Here is a 17,406-nt window from a genome sequence, read left to right as displayed (position 1 = left end):
GGTGAATCATAATCACTAGTACTGGAGGTGGGACCTAGTGGGAGGTGATTGGATCGTGGGGGTGGATTTTTTATGAATTAGGTTTAGCACCATCCCCTTGGTGCTCTCCTCATGAGATCCAGTCATTTAAAAGTGTGTGGCACCTCCCCCCACCTCTGGTCATTTAAAAGTGTGTGACAACTCCTGACCCTCTCCTCTCCTCTCCTCTTTCTCTCTCTCTCCCTCTCTCTCTCTCTTGCTCCTTGCTCCTGCTTTCACTATGTGACATGCCTGTTCCTACTTTGCCTTCTGCCATGATTGTAATCTTCCTGAGGTCTCCTCTCTGGCATGTTCTCACTTATAAGTGGGAGCTAAATGATGAGAACACATGGACACAAAGAAGGGAACAGTAGACACTGGGGTCTACTTGAGGGTGGAGAATAGGAGGAGGGAGAGGAGCAGAAAAAGTAACTATTGGGTACTAGGCTTAATTCCTGGGTGATGAAATAACCTGTACAACAAACCCCTGTGACACATGTTTACCTGTATAACAAACCTTCACATGTACCCCTGAACCTAAAATAAAAGTTAAAAAAGTAAATAAATTATCCAGCCTCAGGTATTTATAGCAATGCAAAAATGGCCTAACACAATTACCACAGCTTCCTGGTCCCTCTGCATCTTCCTGTGCAGCTTATCTCATGCCACTCGCCTCAGTGCTTATCACCCTTCAGGCATGTGGGTTTTCTCTCAGTTTCCAGAACTCAGAACTTGCCAAGTCCTCTCTGCTCTCTGAGAACAGGGTCAGGATGTTCTCCCTCATTGGAACCCACTTCCCTGCCTTCCTCTCATCCTTCAGGTATCAGCATAAACGGCTCCCTTAGAAAGGTCTTTTTTGACCACCCTAATCAATTATCTTTCCTTTTATCCTCCATTTCATACCCTTGTCTATATTTAGTTTATATAACAGACACATTGCAATTTGCAATTATTTTTATTATTTGTGTGTGTGTGTGTGTGTGAGAGAGAGAGAGAGAGAGAGAGAGAGAGAGAGTGTTGGTGTTCTGCCTATATTTCTTCAGAGCCTTTACCATTTCTGTGCCATTCAGCTTCACTTCCAATAGCTGACACCTATGATTTTGTTGAATGCCTTCTATTGAGCTTCTATAATGTACTTTTCCTTTGGGGGCAGCTCTTAACCAATGACTGACAGGTAGGAGGGTATAAATACCCCAGATGTCTCATCTCTTGGCCGGCATAGTTCTAAGGTCTGGGTTTTATACTGTCCCCAGAGTTTTCTCAAAAGATTAAGCTTTATTGCCCACTGCAGTAGCTGGCCTCATAACACAGCTTTCTTGGTCACCCTCTCTTCCCTACATGATGCCACCACTCCCCTGCCAATGTTCTTACACCTCCCAAATAATCTATAAGTATTAAATCCTCATCTCAGGGTCGGCTTCTGAGGGGAACCCAGCTAAGATCGTAAACTTTTTGTTCTTTTTATTTATCCCAATAAAATATACATAACATGTCTGTCTTGTTCATGGTTATATCCTAGAGCTTCGTTTAGTGTCTGACACATAGTGAGCACTCAATATACATTTGTGTAGTGAGTGAATATTAGTGGTTATTATTATTGAAATGTAGAATTTCTTCCTTTCACTGAGTTGTGTTATACCGGTAGTTTACCATGCTCCACAGAATGTGAGATGTGCACTGCAGAACTTAGAGGAAGAAAAGTTGTTTTTTCTTATAGTGCTCTTAAAAGTAGCACTACTATTAAGATACTGTTTTAGCAAGGTTTGTTATGGCTAGAGGCTCTTTATGAGAAGGAATCCCAAGAAAGATTCTCTAGGATTGTGGCAGTTCTTCCTGGTATGACCTGAAACCCCAGCATGTGGATACTTTAGAGATGTTTTAGGCAACAAAAGCCCATTATGCTTATTTGCAGGTGGTTTAAAAAGAGAGCAACTGAACCCTGGACCAGGGACCTTCAGTGGAATAAGATGGATACTTATGCAGAGAGAGTGGCAATAATAATATTAAATAATAACAAAGATAATTAACATGTACTAAGTGCATTTATGGGCCAGTCCTCAAGTGTATTTGTTAATCTCAGAACCAATGTAGGCGGTAGGTTACACACTACTCCCATTCTTGATTAAGAGATTGGGGCTCAGGGAGGTTGACTTATCCAAAGTCATACAGCTATCAAAAGGTAGAACTGAGATTTGAAATTAGCTTTATAACTTCAGAGCCCCTGTTCTTAACTAGTCCTCTATCTTGTCCCCAGGGTTAGAAATAGGTTAGTTCAATAGGAGAACTAAGTGAAGTAGTCCAGCCTGGAGAAAATATGATTGAAAATAAGGTGTTAAAATAAGATGCAACCCTCCTGAGTTGCCTTCAAAGAGCGGCAGATGCCCAAGGAAGAGTGGGCAGATGTGTTTCATGTGACTTAATTTCAGGGAGACTTTTCTAATGTTGCTTTTCAGAGGTGGAGGAAATAGTACGTGCTTAGACACAGAAAACTTCCCCAAACTGGAGATTCAAATGGACTGGGTGTGTGGGCCTATTGAGATAGGAAGTCAGTGAGAGGACTGAAGCATAGTGGCTTGGAGGACTTTCAAGATGTCTTGCAGATGTGAGATTTTAGAACGCAAAGGAATTAGAAGACTCGCTCGGTCCCTACATATGTGGCTGGTACTATGCAGTTTTGGAGAACCAAGATTTAAACCGGTAACATGACTCGGGAGAAATTTACTAATGCCATGTTAATAAACAAAAAAGATATGTGCTATGCATACTCTTTGCATGAGGGAAGCAGAGCTACTGTGCTGCAAGATGAGCCAGCAGAAGTAACAGTTAAGAATGTGGGCTTAGAGTCAGTCTACATGGGTAGCTTGCCCAGAGTACTCCTGAGCCTCTTATCTGTAAACAAGTGTTGCTCTGTAGATTAAATAAGCTTTTGCGGGTAAAGGATTTAGCACAGGCTCTTGAAGATGGTAAGCGTTCAAAAATATTAGCTATCTTTCTGAAAACTTTTAAATTTATAATTTTTTCTTAAAAACATAAATGCAAATATTTCTATATCTTCTGCATACTCTATAAAACATGAAAAGAGAAAGTTTTAAATTTGGGTTGCTGGAATATTGAGACTCAGAGAACTTGAAACTTTTTCCATAACCGCAGTAAGGCTAAGATTTATTAAGCACTCAGATACATTTCATGTCACGTGGTTGGTTTTCAGCTAAGACAGGATTGGAAGCTGAGTTTCCTGAATTTCAGGCTCTATTTTTCCTCATCTACAATGGACCATTTTGCTTGTGCACATAATGGGTTTCTGTTAGAATGAAATATATTTTGTCCTGAATCTGTTTACATTTCAGGAAAAGCAGACCATTTCTGGACCAGAGCTTGTCATATTCGAGATAAAATATCTCTCCCAAATATCCCTCCCTCACACATTTGATTTCTGATTGGCTTCCCTCCCTTTTATACTCCTTCTCTGGTTTTTATTTCTACTGTCCAGATCACATATATACCTTTTCTGCCTTTTTTTTCTTCTCTAGCTCCCTCTTTTCTCTCACTGAATTTCTCCTTCTCCTGTTTCCCTCTCTATGCACCGACACTGATTTTTACTACTTACGTTCTTAAATTTCTGACCAAGAAGTAGCCAGTGAAGATGCAGCATATAATTAACATGGAGTTAGATTGGCTGTGGATTAAATCATGCTCCAGAAGCTTAGCAACAACATTAGAATGGTAACGTTGGTGCCAAAGGATTCAACCAGCAATGGCAGCTAGCGCAGGGCTCTATGAGGTTGCAAAAGGGAACACCACACCAGTCTTGGTCACCTTAGTTAGAAGCCAGCCCTTGGATTCAGGCAGACCTGGTTCAAGTTCTGACTCCGCACTTCCTAAGTGTTTCCTCATCTGTAAAGTGGGAAAATACCACAGACCTCCAAGGACAGTTGAGAGGATTAAAGAAGACATGGTTCTTTGGCTCAGTTCCTGCCACATGGTGTGAGCTACATGATGGTAGCAGTTACTAAGGTGATGATTGGCAACTATATCCACCTCTTCTTTGACTCCTTTCTTTCCTGCTCCCTCCCTCCATGCCCAATCAGTGAGAACAATCATTCCACTTGGTTACACTGGCTTAATTCTCCAGGCTTTGGGATAGCAACTGGAATGGGAAGGTAGGAATCCCAGGAATATCTCAGCTACAAAACTTTATGTTGTGAAAAAAATCGTAGTGTTTGAAAAGCTGCAGAAAACAAGAACAAAACAACAAAAAGAAATATGCTTAACTGCAAATTATTATTTTTCTTTCTAATACAAAGAGAAGTAAAAGAGGGAGATAGTAAAGTTTCTTTTTCCCCTGTTAAAATGCAGCCTGCTGCATCCTGGATCCTTTTTAATCACCTCTCAATAGGAAGAGAACACTGCTGTCTTCTTCCATTGTTCTCTCCCTCTATTCCTCCTTCCCTTACGCATCAAGCCAATCTACTCGGCTTTCTCTCATCTGTGGGAATTCACGACTCTGAGGAGAAATTTGGAATCCAGAAGATTACCTCTCCTGCTTCTCCAGAGAGTTGGGAAGGGAAGTTTTCTCTTCTGCCCCTCCATTTCTCGGCCATTCCTGTTTATTAAGCAAAAGTCCCAGAGAAGATTTACTGCCACTCTGCCTTTCTCATATCCAGGCAGCTCGTTAATATCACAGACGAACACCTTTCCTGAACACAGCCCTGCAGAGTTCTATTCCTGCTCTGTGCCCCGTGATTCTGCCGTATCGCCTTGGCAACCAATTAAAATACTTTAATGTGTACAGCGATATCATTCTTAATTCTGCAAAAACCAGGGCAACCTGCTCAGAAGGCTTTGGCATGCCAGTCAGTTGGTGTTCTCCTTGGTATCCGGCTGTATTCTGGTTTGACTTCTTTTTTCACCTCCCAATTACCTCTGAATCCCCTGCAAGCACCTACGTGTCATTCCTAACACACCTGGCCTCAAGTCAAGCAACACCCTCATCAACAAGGCAGGGGCTGGAAGAGATCCTGGGGACAAAATGGCTGATATGTCTCCTTTCGTTTAGCCTCAAGGGAAGATACCAGGAGCTCAGCCATGAGGCTGGCTAATCTAACTGCAGTTTCTTGCAATATGGCAAACATTATGCATTCAATAATTAAGTATTTAGTAAATGCTGATTGCATTTCAGGCCCTGTGTTAGGTACAAAGGAGGACAAGACACTTCCTTACCCATAGAGCTTATAGTCTAGTAGAAAAGAGACGTGAACAGACAGCACTGTACTGTCTGATACGTGCTGTGGAGGCTGGAGGGTAGCACTGGAGGCTCTGGGAACCTGAGGGGGAACCTGAGGAGGAACCTAAGACCAACCTGGGTTTGGGACAGAGGGCTGGCTTCTGGAGGAACAGAGGCTACACTGGTACCTGAGGATGGGTTGCCGTCAGCCACATGGCGAGTTTCCCAAGTAGCTGGACAGTTTCATTCCTGCCTTCTCTAACACTGGCAGTTTGTCTGATGCTCTCAGCCTGGTGATCTGCTTCAGATACCCTGGCATTATTTGCCTTATTTCTCCTGCTTCCAGGCTAATGTTTTCCTAATAGCCTTTCAGGAAAGGGTAACAGTGAATGATCCACGTTCTCTCACGTCTACTCTTGGTCCCTCTATGCTGTGCATGCAAGTGCTACCTGAGGGGCACATTTTCCAAAGACAGTGGTGTTGGGGCCATGAGGCCGGGACTCACCACCCAACTTACGTGCCCGCAATGCATTCTGAGGTTTGCAATCCTCAGTGTCATGGGTTTCTGTTGATGCCTATTTTTTAAAAGTACAACCTCAAAATCTTCCCTAAACATTCCCACAACTAGAGGGATGATAAATTTTGATGTGTAATCATATTTTCCTGTTTTGTTTTATTAATATTTACACTTACACAACACACACCTCTTGTATAAAGTGGAGATACCAGTAACACCATTCTCAGTGGGTTGTGTGTAGAGTTAAATGAGATTCTGTAGGTAGAGCCCAGTGAATGACACACAGTAAGTCCTCCATACATATACTCTGTTTGTAGAGGTGACCAGTTCTTCATCTGTGCTCTTGTAACACATGTGAACACTTATTTTAAGATTAACTGCATCATGCATAATAAGTAGGATGCAGTTAATAACTCTTAAAATAAACTTTAAAACAAAGTTTAAGTGGTATGTGGTTTACATAAAAGATCACAAGTTATTTGAGGACATGGATCCTGTCTCTCTCACTTTTGGAGCCCAAGCAAAGGGATTTTACCCATCAAAGGCATCTTATATGTGTTTGTTGAACAAGTGAGACCTGGGAAATATTAATAACAACAATGTCTGACATTGATTGCCACTGAGCTTACTATGAGTCAGGTCCTGTGCTACGAGCTTTATAAGAATTATCTTGATATATCCTCCAAGTGATGCCATGATTTTTATTATCCCCATGTCTATAGCACAGGGAAACAGCAGTCCACCTGTGGTAGGCATGACAGCATGTGAAAAGAGAAACCTACCTGTAGGAGTACAAGCAGATAGTTAACCATACTGGGAGCCAAGCCCTGTGCTAAGCACTTTGTAGGCATCATCTCATTAAATCCTCCCAATAACCATATGAGGTGAGCCTTACTATTTCTATTGCATAGTGACAACGTTCAGAGTCACTAAGTAACTTGCCCAGAAGCACACAGCCATTACTTATGAGAAGCATTATCTTGTAAACATTATCTTGTTTACTTGTATCATCAGATGTCTAAGGTCAGAAGCAGCAGAAAATTGGAATACATATCTTAAAAATAATATTAAAATACCTATTCCTATTATTCAGAAATAATTTTAAATATATCATATTTTTACCTAATATTATCAGTTTTTTCAACAATTATATTTTTTATTGTGGTAAAATACACATAGCATAAAATCTACCATGTTAGCCTTTGCTGAGTGTTCAGTTCAGCAGCATTAAGCACCTTGATCTTGTTATGCAAGCGTCACCACTATCCATCTCCAGAACTTTGTCATCACCCCATACTGAAACTTCCCATTATATATATACACACATATATATATATACATACATATATATACACCCATACACACATTATATACACACACACCCACACACACATATGTACCAGAGGCTGGGGAGAGGAGAGAATGGGAAGTTATTGTTCAATGGATACAAAGTTTCAGTATGGGGTGATGACAAAGTTCTGGGGATGGATAGTGGTGACGCTTGCATAACAAGATCAATGTACTTAATGCTGCTGAACTGAACATTTAGCAAAGGCTAACATGGTAGATTTTATGCTATGTGTATTTTACCACAATAAAAAATATAATTGTTGAAAAAACTGATAAAATGAGGGCTTTGGCAGCACGAGTACAGTGGCCATGTTTCTACTGGAAACACTGTCTTCCCTTCATATGGGAGGCCAGGTCGGTTCAACTCATAAACTCAGGGGCAAATTCTTTCAGAGCCTCTTCCTTTCTGTCACTGGTATCCCTATGACTAAGTGTCAATTAAGATGAAACGTTTCTCTCAAGATCAAAGAGCACATGAAATTTGTGGTGTATGATGGAAGAGTTTAGACATATGCAGTGGCATTGCTATCTTCTCAGGGTTAGCGACTCATGAACTAAGAGATCTTGAAGCTGGCCCACTGTATTCTCCTGAGAATGATGTTCATCACCCAAAAAGGTATTCAATAAGGTGATTCACAGCAAGGATGTTTCAGCCACCACATGACTTTACGCCTAATAAAGTGTGCTACTTGTTTCTCAAATAGCTCTGTAATGGCTCAATTCATAAAGGGTTCATTTCTGCATAATGAGGAGTTCTTTCATGATCCCATGAGGTCTACTACAGGCATGATTGTGTTTATTTATTTACTCTTTCATTAAAAAATTTCCTAATATGGGTGAAGCTGTGAGCTGGGTGCTCTGAGCACAGTATTCAGAGATAAGATGAGTTGCCTCTTCTGTTTGTGCTTGGAAAAAAGATTAAAGAAACGACAGAGATCTGAGATGCACTCAGCTACTCTTTGAGTCCTGGAGTCTGAGCTCATGAGTGTCCCTGGTGTGAGCTTTCAAGACAGAGCCTGGTACACAGCAGGCACTTAGGAACAGTTTGTCGAATGCTCTGGCTTCTGAGCTGGGGATCTGGAGCAGTGTGACCCTGGGGACTGGCACAGGCCTCAGTTGCAGGAAGCAGCTCATGGTGAACAGAATTATCTTTCCCCGCCCATGTTCTATCACTTGCTTTGGATGTTCTTGCTGGTGTTCATGTGTGCTAGGGGTTTCAGGTAACCTGACATTTCAATGGAAAAGAATGGCTTTGTCTGCCAGGAACATGGAGACTGCTCCTCAGTTACCCAGTAAGCTCGGTCACCTGCTTGGAGTAGAGGTAACTTCTTGTTTGGCTGCACTGAATCCAGGAAGTTGCTGTAGATACAGCTGATAGTCCTCATGATGGCAGGCAACGAGTCTGGCATGAGGGCTGCTGGAGAGACTTCATTACAGAGAACGCTTGACATGCATCTTCCTGGTGGTATCTAGTCACCCTGATAGGAAGGCAAGTATCTAGTCATTCTGTCTCTCCTCTATCTGTTTCCTTCCCTTCTCCTTCAGCTTCCATTCTCATTCAAGATATCCCTGCCCTATCCTGCCTTTTCTAGGTCCACACGCCCAGAACGGACCCTGCCTTTTCTTCCCTTGACCATATACTTCCTGACTTTTAAAACATCTTTTTGTTTTCCTAGGAAGTTTCTTTTTATCAGTCAAGTTTCATTTTGTTCAAACTGAATTGCCTCGCCACCTGATATTTTCATAAACCATCATTTCTTGAGTCTAAGAATTCTTTGTCTTAACCAAGTTTATTGGGTTATAATTTATACGCAAACATGTACCCAGTTTAAGTGTCTACTTTGATGTTTTGGTAAAACTATATACCATTGCATACAACATTTTCATTATCCAAAAAATCACTATGGTTTATGGTTTTGTCTTTTCTACAATTTTATATAAGTGGAATAAGACAATATGTACTCTTTGGTAAGACACTTCTTTTTTCACATCTTAACATTTCTAAAATTGGATGCATCCTACAGTGAGCATGTAACATAGTAGTGTTTCTCTTTCCCTCTAAGAACTGTAACTAAATAGACAATGTCTTATAATGAATACCTTAAAATCAATATCAATATCCCTAATTTTTATATATATATATAGATGTCAATATGTATATGTATGTTTGTATACATGTGTACTGACTGGTTGGTTTACCAATTAGTCGTGATTGGTTTTTGCACTGAGGAGGTGAGAATCTTTGCTTTGCTGTGTACGTTACCATAGTGCCTAGAGCTGAAAACTGGTAGGAACTAAAATACTGCAGAGGGTGGCAATAGTGAGTTTCCAACAGTTTCCTAAAAATATCTTTTGCGTTATGACTGAGCATGTGAAGTCTGAGACAGCGTTTCTCAAATTTTGTTCCACGGACAATTAATATTACTAAGAGGCTAATACAATAAAAGGGAGAAGAAAGGGGGTGTCAATGCCATAGATATTTGGGAAGTGCTTCTTATTAAGATCCCACTTAGAAATTCACAGTTCATTAACATGCTAAAACTTGCAAAAAGTTTTGCAGCAAAGGGAAAATGTTTAGTTTTACTTTAATCTCAGGTTTGTCTGACCCTGGCACTTTGTGGCACACCCATTACCAGAATTCACCATGTGAAAGGCTGGTCTAAAGTACAAGCATGAATAAACAGAAGGAGAAAGAAAGGGAGAGCCAGGTGTGGTGTGTGCCGGTAGCTGCAGCTACTCAGGAAGCTGAGACAGGAGGATTGCTTGAGCCCAGGAGTTCGAGGCCGCAGCAAGCTATGATTGGGCCACTGCGCTGCACTGCACTGTGACAGAGTGAGGCCCTGTCTCTAAAGCATGATTTTTTTTTAAAGGGAAAAGAAATTGAGTAAAGTTATCCAGGTTGAGTATCCCTTGGGACCAGAGGAGTTTCAGATTTCAGATTTTTTTTTTGGATTTTGGAATATTTGCAGAATACATATTAGTTGAGCATCTCAAATTGAAAAATCTAAACTCTGAAATTCAAAATACTTTGATGAACACTTCCTTTGAGCCTCACGTCAGCACTCAAAAAGTGTTGGATTTTGGAGCATTTTGGATGTCAGATTTTCAAATTAGGGCTGCACAACCTATACTTGAGCTGGTCCCAGCTAAGCCCAAAATGATGTAATGGTGCCTGCATTGGGCCAAATGAGGATGCTCCTCAAGAGTCAAGGGCTAAATAGGCACTTTTCTTCTCTCCTAAGTCTTTTTATAGTATGAAGGGACAGGTGGGAAGGCAACTTTTCCTAAGAGGAAATGAAACAACACAAAAATATATATTGGCCAATCCCTTAGGTAACATGTCCCTAATGCACATGGCAGATAATTGAGGTTGAGTAAGAAAATCCTTATGCCCCACCCATTGCCTCAGAGCTTAGGCCGTCCTGTGGGGAATGAGCTGTTGTTGTGTTTGTCCATTGCTTCGCCAGACACCTTTAACTGATAAAACAAAAACAAAAACAAAGAACTGAAGTAGGTAATGGAACGACTGTCTACGACAGGGAGGAGCCCACTGCAGGGATTACCCTGATCACTGAAATGATAGTGAAGTTTTTCTCAGAAATAGCATTGATCCAATATACATAGAAATGAAAGGAAATCAGAGTGGGTCAGGTGAAAATTAGGCAGAGCCTAAAAGAAATGTGCAAGGGCTTACTTTCCTTTCCTAAAATATTGTCATACAGTAACATAGACTTTTTTCTCTTGGCATTTATTTCTATGAATTTTAACACATACATAGTTTCATTTAATTACTACCACAATCAGGATATGTAACAGTTCTATCACCTCATTCTGCCCCTTTTTGGTCACATCTTCCCCCAATCCATAACCTCTGGCAACCACTGATCTATTTCTTATCACTACAGTTTTGTCTTTTTGAGAATTCCCTTTCCTTTTGCAATAATCTTTGGTTCCTTTTTTTTTTTTTTTTTTAATGGGGATCCCAAGATGTTTCTTTGTGTGTGCAAAGAACTCCAGTGCCAGCCAACTTTCTCTTCTATTGTTACTCTTTTGTTATTTACTGTTGCTAACGTTTATTAGCTTCTGTTATATGCCAGGCACTTGTGCTAAGCTCTTTATATATATTATCTCATTTTAATCTCACAATAGCTGCATGATATATGTAAGCCTTTAATATTTCCATTATACAAATCTAGAAACTGAGGATCAGGGAGGTTAAGTGACTTGCCTAAGGCCTCACAGCTAACAAACAGTTGAATCCTGGCACAAATACAGCCCACTTCACCATAAATCCTTAAACACTACAGTAAGCAATAAAAGAGAGGAGACTAACTAGAAAAGAGGTGCACTGAGAGAGATTGGAGGCAGTGCCAATGTGGGGCCATGTGGTTATTAAAAATGTTTGTAAATGTGTGTGAAGCTGGAGAACCATCTGGGTCTCTTGACGTCTCAACCTCAGCCCCTACCTTTATGTCTTCCTCCACCTGCTACATATGGTACTTGCTGTCCCGGATGGCACCTATCTGCTGTTTTCAGGGGACTGGTATGATTTTAATCCCCTTGCAAATTTAGCAAAAGCCCCACTGTCTATATCACAGCTCTGTTACAGGACACGACCTCTGAGACCCAGGAAAGGGGCTGGCCCACCTTCTGGTTTCTACCCAACCTCAATTCCCTGATGTGCTTTCTGACCTCATTTTTTTTTCCCCACCAGTTGCTTGCAACAGCAGCTGAAAAGTTTCTAGGACAAAACCACCTGGTCTGTGTACTGGAGGTGGCAGGTGTGTTCTTGCTGATAAGGGGCAAGTAGGACAGAAATGTGTGTGATTGGCATGATACTAGCAATGTAGGGAGAAAGTCCTCCCCTGCAGAACCCATGGCAACATTTGTGTTGGGGAATAGAGTGAGAGGCAGGAAAAAGCAAAAGATAGAAAAGTGAATGAAGAACTGATGATGCTGAGGAAGTAGACCAGGTTCTTGCCCTGTGTATGGTTTTCCTTTGAATGTGCTGTTTGGGGAAAGTGAAGTTAGTTAGGGAGTTTTCTTCTAGAACGGATCATAGCACCTTAAGGGTTCTGGAAGTGAGCTGTGAAGCCAGCACATGCTGGGAAGAATCACACATCTGAATCATGGCCACGGATCACGTGGAGACAAACAAAACAATGCAAAAATCAGGGCACCAAGCACCGTCTTTGGATGGCACTTGCTTAACAAGGGGCTGGAAGGGTGTGTGTAATTTAGAGTAGAAAGTATTGAGTCACTTCAATAACAACCACAGCTAACATTTACTGAGCACTTAATATGAGCCGTCTCTGTGCTCAGAGCTAAGCGACATGAATCATCTCACTTATTTCTCAAAACAACCCTCTGAGGTAGGTACTACCATTATCTCCAATTTACAGATGGGGAATTGGAGGACCTGAGGTTTAAGTGATTCACCCAAAGTGCACAACTGTTGAGGGGCAGAGTCAGGATTTGAATTTGGGTATTTCTCAAACCCAAGTCCATAGATTCTTAACTTCTCTGCTTTACCACCTATCCTAAAACAGAAATATTACTAAAGTGTAACAGAATGAGGAGGAAGAGAGACCAGCTATTCAGGATCCTACAATCCTTTTGAAGGCTTGCCAAGTTCCTTTGCTTTAACTGCATTAGGGAAGGAATAAGAAGAGCCAGTGGGATCTGCACCACCCGGGCCTCTTCCTGGAGGAGTCTGGTGAGCTTGCCTGTTGGTTTGAAATAATTGCACACTGTAGAAACCTACAGCTGTTTCTCAAGTTTTCTTTTTACACAATCATCTAGGGAGGGTTTTAGACATGTCGGCACAATAGGCAATTTTTTTTTCTCTCTATTGGGCTGGCACCATGAGGTGTGACTATTGGTTCCACCCTAGAACACTGGTTGGCACAGGATGCATCAGGCCTCTTTGAGCCAACAAAAAGAGCTTGATGAGCTTGTTTTTTAGATGAGCCTAGGTGAGCAGAACAGACTTTGGGCTTCAAAAGCTCATGGACAGGAAGTTAAATGAACTCCTTCAGGGTGCCGGGTTATCGGCAAGCCCTTTGAAAGAGGTGTTTTACAAAATGGTGCCCTGTGACAACAGGTTATTTATGCTTTCTGAGGGGAGTACTTTATACTTAGTATTATCCTGGCCTGAACTCATCATAGAATCAAGTTCAATAATAATAATACCTATTACACTCTCCTGCAAGGGCTGTAACTCCTTCTACATTTTGTAGCATGCCTCATGTGTGGCAGGACACAATAAACAGTCAATAATAATGTTCCCTGTGATAATGATCTTCCAAATGCCTTTCATCTAAGGCTCTCAAAGTGTTTTGGAGATACTAATTAGTTAAGCCTCACAGTGGCTGTCTGTTTTCATAAAAGACATCTTCCCATTTTACAGAATTTTAAATTGAGACCCAGCAAACATAAGTGGCTTGCCCAAAATCATACAGCATGTCTAAATGAATCTTAATGATGATGCTTTGCATTTACACAGCAGATGTTTTCTAAGGCAGTAAGAGTACGTTGCAAAGATAATTTTCACACTATCCTGGAAGAAGGTGGGTAGCAAGTAGCTTTTGGCTACATTGGCTGAACTGTGGCAGAGAGGGCAAGGAACTCAGGAGGATTTGACCAAGGATGCAAGTCCATTCCTCTGACTCTCTGAGCAGACGGTGGCATCCAGATAACCCTCAGTTCTCTGAACTGTGGGATGCATAGTTACTTTCACAGTTGCAAAAAGATAGGTAATATTTTTGGGAGCAGAGACATGTTGCAAAACAACAGCCATATTGACATCCAGAAATGGGTTTGTTCATAGCCCCATTGAGGAAGGCAAAAGGGATGAGAGGAGTCACTTCAAGAAAGGATAGTTAGGAAATAAAGGAATTGGGAGGTGGGGGTGCCAGCTCTGCTCTCTTGCAGAGCAACTTTCTAGCCCAGGTCCTGCCTGAACACAGGAGCCCTTGAGTTTCAGCCTCACTACAGGACTTGGTCCAGAGCACCTTGGAGGGTGGGCACAGACCATAGTCTGATGTTATAAGTCCCTGCAAAAGAATTCCAGAGAGACCCAGTATCTTAATGGCTGTCTCTTATGTACGACCAGCTCTCACCTCAATTCCCTATTCCAGAAGGGCCCTGGGAATCCTCTATAGTTCAAAAACTTGGGAGCTGTGGTTGCATTCATCGCTACCTTTCCTTTGCAACACAGCCACATTGAGAAAGATGAAAACCACAACAAAAATATTCCAAGCTGATAAGGGAACTGCCTGCTCCCAGTGTGACACCGTTTCCTGAGTGAGTGATGATACTCTGCTGAGAGGCAGGTCAGACTTCCGCAAGGTGGGGAAGGGAAGAGGTTGCTAGGTCTTCGGAATTCAAGGGGGATTTGCTGACCCAGAGATAGAGTTCCTTTCTCTACAAACGAGGCATGTTTGAGAACAATTTGCTTCCCTACCCCCACTCTGCCATTTCCAGACCTGTGGATTCTGATTGATGACTAGACCAGGGGTAGTGGAGGGACTTAAAAAGAAAAAGTCCTTTTCTGGAATGTGTTCACATACAAGCACAATGGCAATAAAAAGTCTACAGTGAAAAAATGTCCCGCTTCTTCCCACCCTCATTTCAAATGTTTACACATGCCCTATGGGTGGTTTAAAGATGCAGTGAACCCAGGAAGCGGTAGCCCTTAGAAGGAAAATTTTGGAAAGTTGTTCCAAATGCATATCACAAGCCACTCCTCGCTCCTGAGTAAGGAAGCAGTCCTGCAAGACCCTCCCACACACTGTTTCTCTTCCGAGCAGGGAGATGTAGGACCCTGCTGCCAGCATTTAGACTCTAACGCTTGCTCTAGGTAAGACTTCAAGGAATGCAGCTTTGATTTTCTAAGTATGCCAATGGCCCAAGCCACAGCTTTCCGTGTCCGCTTTGTTACACTGACTCCAGGGGTGACAGTGCAAATAATTCTGCTGGACTCACAAGGACCATGTCCTTCTTTCCAGACGTGCCCTTACACATTATCCCACAACAAGACTCATAGCCAGGTCAGATGAAGTCCTTGGGGTGTGCTTTCAGTGCTGGACAGAGCGATTCCCATTATCCAAACATGAAAAGCATTAATCTCCTGCGAGGCTTAACTGGGTCTGTTTGGTTTTTTAATTGCAGCGCCTGCTGTGTATCTTCTGTGTATTTCATTCATTTTGCAAAATGAGACACATCTGCAGAGCTTCTATACACAGCTGATGTACTTCACAGCCCAGCCTTCGCTATCAATCAGTCCACCCACATAGACGCTTCCCTCCTGCACTATATCCCTCGTCAAGTATCTTGATAGCTTCGAACAGATTATGAATGAGTATTGCCATAATAGCACTTTATGACTAGGGGTGGGAAGATGGATTTGGGTAAAATTCAAAAAAACTTGACATTTGGAAATTTCCAAGAGATCTCAAAAGCAACAAGCAGTTGGATTTGTTTTCTCTTTTTTTTCCCCACCCTCCGTGCATTTCCCAGGCACTGGTTTGGCCTCAGAAGAGCAGAAATCAAACACCAAAAATATAATCTAAAAGGCTTTCCTTGTTCTACTACTTTCTGGACAAGAGGAAAGGAGAACCTAGGAAGCTTTAGTAGTTCTAAAGAGAATTCTTAGATAGATTAGGTAGGCTCAGGCTTCCATCGTATTTGAGTAAAATGATCACTGCCCACAGAAACGTATCACTGGGGAATCACCAGCAGCACTCTGGAATGTTAAACTTGTAGTTAAAAGAAGATAATCTCTAGCTCCTTGTATACACAAATTCAACCTCCATGTGGGCATGTTATTAACAAATAAGATCTCTCTTACCCCATCCATGTGGATTCTGATATTAGGCACTAGCCGGAAAGGACTGGCCTGCAGACGTCTGGGGTTGGTCCTGTTTTTCCTGCCATCCTGCAAGGTCATCATGCCGGGCCTGCGGAAGGAGCCTCCTCTCCCGGAGCTCTGCCCTGAGCGCACTCCATCCAGAAGGCGCACGAGCAGCAGGTTGGCCGGCAGCGCCTCGATGCTGCAAAACACAGGCGTCCTGCATTCGGGGCACCGCAGCTCTTTGTGGGCCTTGAAAACCCTCTGTAGACATGGTTTGCAGAAGGTGTGCTGGCAAGGGAGGACTTTGGCTGTGACATCGAGCTTCTCAAAGCACACAGGGCACTCCAGAAGATCAAGTAATGTCAAATCATCCATTTTATTTCAAAACTCCAGTTCCCACCTGGAGGAGCAGAGTCCACATGGTAAGGTCAGTTGAGCAACGGGGGCAGAGCTGGCCTCTTGAGAACGTCAGAATTCTTGCCTGCTTGAAGGAGGGAGAGAAGAGAAAAAAAATGTGACTGCTCCGAGAGGTATATCCCACCTACATCGAGGCAGTGTCTCATAAGGCAGTTTGCAAGTACTTTGTTCCGGCACCCAAGTTTCAAATGACTCATTCTGATTCAATGCTAGCAGGTATAAGACTCAACTCGTGCTTGCTGTGAGGATCAGAGGAACACTGAGCACAAGACTGACTGTTCATTGCCTATGTGGCCAGGAGAGCAGAGAAATAAACTGGCCTGCTGAAGTGGCTCCCCAAGCCCTCTCTACCAGCCAGGGCCGGGAAGAGTTCCTTCACCCCTGCCTGGGGAAAGCTCCTGGACAGTCTCAATTCTTACAACAAAGCCCCCTCCGAACACAAGTTCTGTGAAGTTATCTCCTCCTCCTCCTTCCCCTAAATCTAAGTGTATCTGTTATCTGCATCACATGCAGATTAGTTTAGGTCGGTACGTTTATCTGAATCTCATGCAGATGTAGAATTATTTCCTTTACAATATACCTTCCCACATGATGCTAGCAATGAAAAATTTCCATTAGAAACACATTTCCAAAAATTGTTTTGCCTTAACTACAAGTCAGGGTGCTTGGAAGCTCTGTTTCTTTTCTTTTTTCACCTTTGGTTCTTTTTTTTTTTCCTCCTCATTCTGATTACCTTAGGCTCAGAGACAATATTCCTCCCACAAGGTAAAGTAGTGCAGCCTGTTTAGTTACTTTGACATTGTTCTCAGTTTCAAACGAAGCAGATAGGAATTCCGGATTGTGGTCACAACCTGTAAAAACCGTACTGGGGCAGCATATACAGGTAGGGGTCGTGTGTGTGTGTATGTGTGTATGCATGTGTGTGTGTGTGGTCTGAAAACAGTACTTATTCCAGAAACAAGTTTCCTTTTGGATGTATGAAAAGAAGCCTCCAGTTTAGAAAAGTGTGGGAAGAAGTCAGCTGTC

The 17,406-nt window shown here is 42.2% G+C and overlaps 2 protein-coding genes across 4 annotated transcripts in view; one reads left to right on the top strand and one right to left on the bottom strand.

Annotated features, from left to right (window-relative positions):
* Window positions 1–17,406, top strand: part of LOC101016189 (PRELI domain-containing protein 2) — a 214,035-nt gene that overhangs the window by 21,602 nt on the left and 175,027 nt on the right. The gene's annotated exons all lie outside the window — the stretch shown is intronic.
* The window catches only part of SH3RF2 (SH3 domain containing ring finger 2), a 127,500-nt gene that overhangs the window by 109,777 nt on the left and 317 nt on the right, over window positions 1–17,406 (bottom strand). For 2 of the 3 annotated variants that reach the window (XM_021939829.2, XM_021939831.2), the window contains exon 2: window positions 15,961–16,444. In XM_021939829.2, the coding sequence (XP_021795521.2) occupies window positions 15,961–16,338 (378 nt within the window). In that variant the 5' untranslated portion in view covers window positions 16,339–16,444. Of the gene's footprint in view, window positions 1–15,960; window positions 16,448–17,406 lie in introns of all 3 variants that reach the window. The other variant, XM_021939830.2, reaches the window with a different exon arrangement.

The sequence above is a fragment of the Papio anubis genome, chromosome 5 (assembly GCF_008728515.1).
Source record: "Papio anubis isolate 15944 chromosome 5, Panubis1.0, whole genome shotgun sequence".
Classification (NCBI taxonomy): domain Eukaryota; kingdom Metazoa; phylum Chordata; class Mammalia; order Primates; family Cercopithecidae; genus Papio; species Papio anubis.
The sequence above is the reverse complement of the archived record's forward strand: the minus strand, read 5'-3'. Positions and strand labels throughout refer to the sequence as shown.